At 37.1% G+C, this 10,609-nt stretch overlaps 1 gene segment (V, D, J or C); it reads left to right on the top strand.

The window, feature by feature from the left end:
* The first annotated feature begins 5,924 nt into the window (after positions 1-5,924).
* On the top strand, positions 5,925-6,734 carry LOC122872682. The segment is given in 2 exon segments: positions 5,925-5,978; positions 6,066-6,734. Coding segments are annotated over 2 exon segments (366 nt in total).
* Positions 6,735-10,609: the final 3,875 nt, after the last annotated feature.

Genomic DNA, 10,609 nt, shown 5'->3' with positions numbered 1-10,609 from the left:
GGAGGAGACACACTGTTTACACCTTCAACTGATTTCAATAACATTTTAAATTATTCAACAATATGCAAATAAAGGTCACTTATAAGGAAGTGAAGTGTGTGTGTGTGTGTGTGTGTGTGTCAGTGAGAGGACAGAAGAGCTCACATCAGTTCAGCTTCAACATCAACCATGTTCTCTGTAGCTCTGATGCTGCTGCTGGCAGCTGGATCCTGTGAGGAGCTTTCAGTGGATTCACACTAATAAACACATTAGAAACACTGAATAGTCAGATGAATGATGGAGATAATGTTGATTTCTGTTTCCACAGGTGTGAACAGTATTGATCTCATCCAGCCAGACTCAATGGTGGTGCAGCCTGGACAGTCTTTGACCGTCACCTGTCAGGTCTCTGGTTATTCTCTGACTGATAACAGCTATGCAACAGGTTGGATCAGACAGCGTGAAGGAAAACCAATGGATTGGATTTCCCATCAGTGGGGTGGAGGGAACTTTTACTAAAATGATGCTCTGAAGAACAAGTTTGGCTACAGCAGAGACACTTCTGCTTGAACAGTGACATTAACAGGACAGAATGTGCAGCCTGAGGACACAGCTGTGTATTACTGTGTACGTCAGCCCACAGTGATACAAACCACCAACAGACCTGCACAAATACCCAGCAACCATGTGACTCAATCACATGCATGTTTGTAAAAGTAAATAGAAATAAGTAGATTAAGTAGAGTAAGTAGAGTATGTGTGGCCTGTTACTCACTGACAGAGAAGTTGTTGAGTTTTTAAATGTGTTTGACTTGAAGCCAAAGAGCCTTTGAGAAGTTTGACTTTCCCTCATTACAAGGAAATGATTCATTTTGAATCTGTGTATTATGGTGCTGAGAAGATGTTAAAATTCTGATTTATGCAAAGGGAAACAGTCAGAAAAATATCCTCAAACATCCAAGATTCAGAGGTTTAATGTATCACATGCTCACACAAGATGTGCAGTGAAATGCAGGGTGGCAAACTCTTGAGGCTGTGCTAAGAAGGATAACATGCAATAAAGAATGATAATTAGAATAAGTGTAGAAACAGAAAGAAAAATATATAAAGTATGAAAAAGAAAAATACTTTTAAATATGTTTATTAAAACACTAAAGTGAATATGCTGATTTTAATATGTTTTCCATTATCTATGATGCATGTTAATATTCACATTAAGATTAGTAATAATGATCTGTATCGTTGTTTGCAATTTTACAAGGATATACGAGTCGTCTGCGAGTCGTCCGCAGTCCTCCGAAACAAGGGGAAGTTTTCCAAGCATGCTGAAGCGCGGCTTTTAAGCGCTTTTCCCAGGTTTTGCGAGCTCATGTAATGTGCGGCCACTGTCACTGCTGCTCAGTAGTGGTGTCATGCGCAAAAGATGCGGCTCTGAGAGCCGATGCTTTGTAGTTAATCAGAAGAGTCGGCTCCCAGTTTTTTTCCTTTCGCTGCTTACCTCAGTGCTCAGCCTGAGCTCTCCTCAAGGCAGAACTTTGTTTTGATTGGTCAGCAATGGCATTGCGGCCAATCAGATGTGAGGATATGGGATCATAGCATTATGTAAAAACAGAGAGGGGGTTCAGTGTCATTAACTTGCAGTGGAGTCCACTGTAAATTAGGGTTAGGGTTAGGGTTACAGAATATATGCAAAAAAATTAGGCAATACAGAATAAATGCACAAAATTAGGCAATTATAAGGATTCTCATAAAAACACTGCACATGAAAGGGTTTTTACACATAAACCATTCATTTTTGCAAAGTTATGGTAAAATAAAGGCCTACAAAAAATCCTAAATTAAGAGCCGCTCAGCTCCCAAAGAAGAGCCGGCTCTCTGAAAAGAGCCGAACTTCCCATCACTGCTGCTCAGTCCTTCGCGCTTCTCGTGTGTTGTTTTTTCTCTCTCTCTCTACGCTCTAATGTTGCGTCATTACGTACACTCCAGCAAATCAAATAATAACAAAACAAACATTACTGTGTTTCTTTCCTATTGAATAAACTATGAGTTCTTCTTCTATTTATAAACTTTTAACACTATGCAAATGCATATTTTAACTGTATAATAAACAATGAAATTATTTATCACAAATGAAATTACAATGCCTCAATACAATTATAATAATGAAACGGTATACATTCTCGTAAATTATAAAACACAAAATACCCTGATATACTAAATAATCAAGTTATTACACTGTAATAAAAGAAAAGTTTAGAAAACTTAAAAAGGTAAAGCAACCAGCTGAACAGCTTTTTGGAGTTTACTCATCTAAAGGTTAATGTGTTGTGTCAACTTAGGTTAAGAAGTTGACTGAAAGCGCTATCTTAAGTTAGTCAAACTGAACATTGCTATTCAGATCTGCTCATGTACGTAAGAACTTCAGTTAAGAATACTTAAATTATTACATTTGATAAACTGGAAACTGTGTGTTCTTATAGATTTTAAAACATACATCTGCATATTTTTTGTTGCGAGAACCTTCAACTTAAAATGTTTTGTTACTTCAGCTTCACTGCCCATTATTTGAGTATACTCAAAAAGCTTTTGCAACGTTGCCTTAACTTTTTAACCAATTAAAAGTTTACACAGTTTTGTTGTGGAAATGGCAGTACTAAAAGAAAACAAAAAAGTCCTCAAACATGAAATGTTTTCTAAGAATAATTAGTAAACATTAGCTGTACAATAATATTAGCTTCTCTGTATGGTCTGTCAGTTTCAGGCAACATTAGAACAGTAGACAGCAGAGGTTCAATAAACATCCTTAAAAACATTCTGCCGTGTAAATACTCAGTCAGAAGAAAATATAACTTGTTTCAAAACAAAGCACATGAAAAAGCAAGGTGCTATGTGGCAGGAACAACAATAAACAAAAAAAAAAAAACATTTAATTATAATTTACCTGAAGTGCAGGACCAGCAGTGGATTGTTCGGCTTTACTATACAAAGTAGTAAAGCGAAAAAGAAACTTCTACTACATAATGACATTTGTAAGTTAAGGACATTTCAATCAGGAGAGTCTTCATTGTGAATGAACACATTCTTATTGACGTGTGCTTAATGATGATGAGAAATGTGAAGAATCTTTGGTGATTAGACTCCATCGTGACATCATCTTATTTGAAAGTGGGTAGTGAAGTCTTGAGTAGTGTAGGAAATCTGCCAAAAAGAGAGAAGAGAAAGACAAGAAAGCAACAACACACCAACACAATGTGACTCTTACCTTACCAGGCTGTGGTGGATTTCTAATAAAATATGAAATGGGACAATTAGACAGAGAAATGCATAGCTGAAAAGACAAGTATTAAGATTATTACACTTATTATAAAATAGTAATAATAAGTGTCGACCCTGAAACCTGAATGTGGCCAGAATGACAGGGCGAATGTAAGAGGTGTAAGCAGAAGATGAGCAACTCACCAGTTGTTGCAGGGAGATGAAATGCCTTTGTTGGCAGCGGAAGTAGCAGCACCTATCCTGAAGGAATGCCCTGAATAATGCTGAGGGGAAAGGTTTCTATTGATGAGGACTTGCCAGTGTTTTGATAAGGTAATATTTGCTGGGGTGAGAGATAGCGGAGAGTGAGAGAGAGAGCTAGTGATAGGTCTAATTCGTAGGTATTTTATCATGGATTTGAAGGGGCAAAAGGGGGAATCAGTGTGAGCCACAATTACAGAGCAAGCACCTCCTTAATTGGAGTGTTGAAGGCAAACATAGACTGTAGTGACAAGAATGAAAGGCCAAATCATAAAAGAAAATATCTCTATTAGGGTCGAATTACTGAGAGGATGTAGTGAATTCATCAGCTCTGAGGAATGCGTAGAAGGCCAATATTTATACTATGAAAGCACCAGCTAATGTTGTGGTTTTCCACTGAAAGGTGATTTGGGTTTTTACCAAGCGCTGCTCTTCAACAGCAATGTGATGGTTAATAATGTCTCCGTCAATGTGCACCAGCTGTGAGCTGATGATTTAAAAATGGACATAAATACATGGTATGCCCATTATAGCAATGGTCAACAAAAGGCTGCTGAACTGAATGTCTGAAATTAAAAATGGTTCAAATAAGTTAGCAGAATAAGTTGATGACATCATTTAAAAAACACATTTCCAAAATAATAATATGAAGCAAGTGTTTTTCTAAATCACTGACATACACACTGCAGACTGGACAGACACAACTGGCTTTTACAATGATCAGACTGGATTATTTGGTTGTTTTTTATCATCCTGTCAGTCAATAGGTAACAATAATGAAACTCTTCTCATTGATCTGAACTGACTGACACTCGAACCCTGGACTGAACTAAAGCTGAACACTCCTGCTGCTCATGTCCACTGCATGTTGTGATAGTTGAAGCTTTTCTAAACAAAAGTCATGTGTCAACTTGGTTCAGGACATTTTGAACAGTAAAGTTGGACTATAAGGTGTTTACCATCAGCAGTGACTGCAGCTCCATCTGTCAGTGTCAGTTCATCTCAGCAGACAGGAAGTAGATCTCAAGATGAACAGCAGGAAGCCTGAAGGAGCTGCTGTGTATTCTGGTGCTTGTGAGACTGTGATTAAAGATGGACGAACAACTGATCCTGCAGTCAGAAACGTTTTCTGGGATTTTGGAGCAAAAACTCTGTCTTTTCTCATCCTCACTGGGCTGACAGACTCTGCACTGTCTCACATGATTAATGTCCTCAGGTCAAGTCATTCAAAATGATACAACACACAGACATTTGAGTACCAGAAATGTGTGACTGGCTTTAAAGTTACATTTCATGAGAAAATAACTCTGAAACAGACTCATATTGCTCTATAATTGTAGAAAAGGTTTCAGTCGTAGTCATCTGGACACTGTTTTCAGAATCAAGACGTTTCGGCTCCCATCTGGAAGTCATTCTCAATTGTGAAAATTGTCTGAGAACTCAGAAATTTAAGCTACTCTGTGTTGCTTAAGCCCTGCCCTCAGGAAGACTCCTTCCTGAGGGTGTTTTTGTACAGTAGTGAGACCTGGCCCTAAGAAACACCTATCATTTTTCCAGCCTTGTCTCATGTGTGGTCTGATAAACAGTAAATTCATCAAATTCAGTGCCCCATATCGACATATCTTACCAAGCTAGCTGCTATATGTTGTCCTTGGAGGAATAAAAGTAGAAGAAAATAACTTAAATAGAGTGTGTGTTGAAGAATTTATTTGCACCGAATAGAGTACAAATTTACAATTTGTTTAGAAAATCCTCATTTGAGGGTGCTTTTCATTTTCTCTTTGAAAATGGTAAGCTAAGTTATTTTATATTCTTCTACTTTATTCCCCCAAGGACGGCATATGACAGCTACTTCTTATAATACATCCTGCAGATTGCATTTTCATAACCAATCTACACACATTTGCAGATCTTGCAGAAGTGCAGCAAAAGTCACGTGTAAAGAGACCTGAGTTGTAACTGATGACTCATCTGTATATACAGCTCCTGCAAAATAGCAAAATACTTTTCACCCATTAATATCTATGTACACATTTACAGAATTGTCTACACATTTACAAATCTCAATACACTTGAAAATCTGAATACAGATTTGGAATTTTTTTTTATTTTATACATTTACAAATCTAATCAGTCACACAGAGATTCTGAATACATATTTACAGATTCCTGTACACATTCATGAATCTCAGTATGCATTTAGAGACTATTTGACAAATTTACAAATCTGATTGCGCAGACACAGACTGAGATACAGTTACACAACTCTCCACTGACATATTTAAATGGTTTTGCTACAATAATAGCCCCATACAAGTCCAATCTGGTTCTCTCCTCCCTGTGAGGAGGAGTCAATGCAAAACTCAGATGTCTTCCACCTCTACTTATCTGACTGCAGAGAGGACGACAGAGAACAGTGGACACACAGTTTAACATGATGGACTATAGGACAGGACTGCTGCTGTTAACTCTCTGCTGGGCAGGTGAAGATCTTCACTGATCTTTATTTTATTTCAATTTTATTTTTGTCACCAGCTAATTTTATTTAATGTTTTTTATTCTCTTGACAGGTGTTGATGGTCAGACTCTGACAGAATCTGAACCAGTGGTTAAAAGGCCTGGAGAATCTCACAGATTGACCTGTACAGCCTCTGGATTCACATTCAGTGACTACTGGATGGCCTGGATCAGACAGGCTCCTGGAAAAGGACTGGAGTGGATTGCTTACATCAGTAGTGGTAGTGGTAGAAGCAATTACTACTCTCAGTCAGTCCAAGGCCGGTTTACCATCTCCAGAGACAACAGCAGACAGCAGCTGTATCTGCAGATGAACAGTCTGAAGACTGAAGATTCTGCTGTTTATTATTGTGCTCGAGAGCCACAGTGACTGGAGTTGGTTGAACAGCTGTACAAAATCCTACAGGACTCATCGTTACTGGGCTGGTAGATCCTGAGAAAGAACTATATTTTTCTTTTAATTTTCATTGTTTTAAATAAATTCATAAAAACTGGCCCTGATAAAGATTATCATTAACCAACAACAATAACCGTTAAATACATAAAAAAATATGTCTTACTGTAATGATCAATTCCTCACAAAACAGCCAATGACAGCAAAACAATATGCTGAAATCATTGTCCAGGTATGAAGAAAAGAAATACTACATGCACACATTTCAGCAACATTCATGTAAATATCATTTGGCATCTAAAGTAGGTCACAATATGGGAGTGAAAACTAATGTTGCAGTTTCTTTTATAAAAACACTAGATGGCAGTCAGTGTCAAGTTTCTCTCTCCTCTGTTACTATAAGGAGACTCTCATATCTGCTTTTCTCATTGATCTGAACTGACTGACACTCGAACCCTGGACTGAACCAGAGTTTTATACTCACACCCTTTGTGAGCTCGCTGCACCACAACACTAATACAACATTTTAAGTGCTGGATCAACAGTGACTGCAGCTCCATGTGTTCATTTAGTTGGAGTTCACCATCTCACCATCTCTAATTGATTTCAAGACAAACATCTGGAAGGAGCTGCTGTTTATTCTTGTGCTTGTGAGTCATTGTGATGAAAGCTGAATGAATAAGTGATGCTGCAATAACAACAACGTTTTCCTTCCAACACTGATCTCTGTATTGAATGATGGCCAACTAACAACGAAACACACTTCATCAATAAAAATGTATTTGTCAGTGTGTTGGGACAGTTTATCATGACTCACAGCAACCCCTGCATTTATAAGAAGACAACCTTACTGTGATTACAACATTAATTCAACTACAGTGAAAACTTTCCTTTAAAAAGCTCTGTATCATACGATATTCAGATTCTCTACATTTACTTACACCATCTTTATGAGTTTTTAAATATAATCTTACTGTAAATCAAATCACAGCAGCTCTACCAGTTTGCTAAATTTACCATGTAGATGGTGACATTTAAGTCCACATAAGCTCTTTCATAAAAATATGTTCTTTAAATAACTGATTTCTCCAGTCTGGTCTCTCAAGGAGACACATTGTTTACACCTTCAACTGATATAAATAAAAATTATTCAACAATATGCAAATAAAGGTCACATATAAGGAAGTGAAGTGTGTGTGTGTGTGTGTGTGTGTGTGTGTGTGTTGTACAGCTATCTTTGTGAGGACCACCTAGAGTTATTAACCTTTGGAGTGAGGACCATTTTGCAAAGTGAGGACATTTAGGCCGGTCCTCACTTTATTTTCACTGTAATGGCCTCCAGAGGCTGTTTAAGTGTTTCTCTCAAAGTTTCAGAGAGGTCCTCAGAAAAGTGCCAAACTGAGAATAAATGTCTATCTACACGTGTGTGTACATAATCTGAATACACACACTTTTTGCTCTCTATCGCCCCCTATTGACATTGCTGATTTATTGCACTGGAGCAACTTAAACTACAGAAAGACTAGAAAAAGGCAGTCACAAGGTTTTATTAGTTAAAATGAAATACAGTATATGAAATTTCATTTTGGTTAATTTAATCTACTTTTGTGTTATACTTTTAAGATATTAAAAAAGTTATAATTTGTTTTAATCACTCATAACATTACATCTAAAGTGGAAAGAGTTCTTAGACCCTACCTGAAAACTAATTTAAATGTAAACTGCTCAAGTTTTTAAATTCCAAATTGACTTTTTCTTCATGTTTAGCTACTTGTGAGTAATTTGTGTTGTGTAATGGCCTGTCAGACCACAGTTTTAACACTCTGCATAGTATTTGGATGGTTTAAATTCCAATAGCAAGTAACTACTGATTTTGTCAGATGAAACTGGGTGTTAGTAGATTAGAGTGTTAGTAAATTTTACAAGCACCAAAGCATGCAAAGCATCTGTCTGCTAAGATATAGATAACTAAAGCTCTCCAACATATTTACTTTTGAGTGTATGTACACATGCATACTCACAGCATAAATGATGCAAACACTGGAAGCAAATTTCCAGAAGAATACCAATTGATGATATATTGAATTATTACAGAGACTTAGTTCCAGCTGAATACCTCAACATTTATGTAGGCAAACTACTTATTTCCTGGTGCACAGAAGTTTCATCACTTAATGTGGTGGTGGTTTAGAGATTACAAAGGAAGCTAAGGTAGCTAAGTTAACTTAAGTGCTAGCTGCACACACACAAGCTAAAATGACTTTCTGCCTTTTCCTCCTCAGTTTACGCCTGTTATTGTTAGCTACACTAGCAGTGTAGCTCTAGGGATGGCAGTGTCAGTCAGTGGGTCGACCACTTTGGTCCAGACTGAAATATCTCAACAACTATTGGATGAATTGTGATGAAATGTGGTTCATTTCATGTTTCCCTCGGGTGAATTGTAATTACGTTATGATCCTCTGACTTTTCATCTAGTGCCTAATGCCATAATAATAAATGTCATAACTAAATAAATGACAATAATTTGTGTTTAGGGCTAATTAGCAAATGCTAATGATAAATGTAAATGCTAATTAGCACACTAACATGCAAAACTAAGATGTTGAACATGGTAAACATTACACTTGCTAAACATCAGCAAGTTAGCATTGTCATTCACGAACATGATAGCATGCTGATGTTAGCATAGCCTAAGTCCTAATCTTGTTATCTGATACTAAATGTGTTACATAAAAATGGAAGGCCTTACTATATTAACTGCAGTATGACGACTGAAACTACATTGTAAAATTTTGTTCTTATGACATTGTTCTTCAACCTGTGCACAACTTAAGTACATGAAGTTTTACATATGAATGTAAAAGTGACAATCACAAGATGACAATGATACAACCCAGAGCAAAACTTGCTGCCCACATTTGGCTTTTCTTAATCTTTTGTTACAACGGCAGCCACACATTCTGATGTCTGCTTTGTTTTCCCTACCATATAGTGACTCTCCTGTCAGCTTGACCCCTTTTATGTATAAATTTGCTTGTTTTCATCTGCCTGCCTGGTTTTTGACTAGGGCTGCACAAGTGTCGAAATAATATCGAAATCGCAATATGACCAAAAGCAATATCCAAATCGCAGAAGCTGCAATTTTTTGATAAAGGTAAAATGTGTGACAAAACAGCATTATAATGAAGTACTGTAGAGCTAAAGAGATGCCCTGGACTACAAATCTTGTTCTTCAGATGTAAGAAAACATGTTTGTTTGGTACAGACTGCAACAAATGTCACATCATCATGATTTTAATAGTTTTTCTGTGAAAATTAGAATTTTGATGCAAAAATTATCATTCCCATTAATCGTGAATTATATCGCAATCGCAATATCTGTAAAAATAATCACAATATGATTTTTTTACCATTTCATCACAGCCCTATTTTTGACCACAAGTAAATGTTTACTTATCCTCTGTCTCGTGCATCTGGGTTCAAACTTGTTTTTATGCTAAGCCATTACATCTTTTGAGAATTATCTTATTTTGTGGTTACTGAATTCTTATGTTTCATATATATGCCTCTAAAGGAAAGATGAAATTAAGCCAAAATCTATCTAAGACAAGTAAACCCATGGTCAAGAGAAGAAGAGCAGAATCAGATGACAAAAAGATATCTGAAACTGAGAAGAACTGTCTGTAGGTACAAATACACAGAATACTTGTGTTAATTCACCTCAGTTGCCTTCCACTTTGCTAGCCCTGCTCACATTATCTACATGTGGCCTGACAGAACAAAGGGAAGAAAGACTTTTACCTACATAATTACTTACACAGACATGTTTTTTGAATAGTGCTTTCACAGATATTGTTGCTGTGTTTAAAAATAAATGTTGCTATCTTCTGGTAACCTATTATTAATTAAAACACACATACAATGCATGATGAAAGCACATGCAGCTTTACTTCTCACAGTAGCTACAGTGCAGTGATACAGAACAATGTTTGATGGGTCTGATGTTCAGGAGGCCGCTGGAGTGAGTGGAAACTCAACCTGTAGTTGGACAGTTAACTGTGGCATCACTTTGGACAGCCAGTCACAGACCTTGCCTCCAGGGTGCCTGACTGTCCTGGCTAGGCTACTGAATGGGGCTAGCTAGCAGGCCTCAGACTCTGACAAACTGTGGCAGCCACTGAGCCCCCTCCACAGCTATATCAT

The sequence above is a fragment of the Siniperca chuatsi genome, unplaced genomic scaffold (assembly GCF_020085105.1).
Source record: "Siniperca chuatsi isolate FFG_IHB_CAS unplaced genomic scaffold, ASM2008510v1 Contig00084, whole genome shotgun sequence".
NCBI classification, from domain to species: domain Eukaryota; kingdom Metazoa; phylum Chordata; class Actinopteri; order Centrarchiformes; family Sinipercidae; genus Siniperca; species Siniperca chuatsi.
The sequence above is the reverse complement of the archived record's forward strand: the minus strand, read 5'-3'. Positions and strand labels throughout refer to the sequence as shown.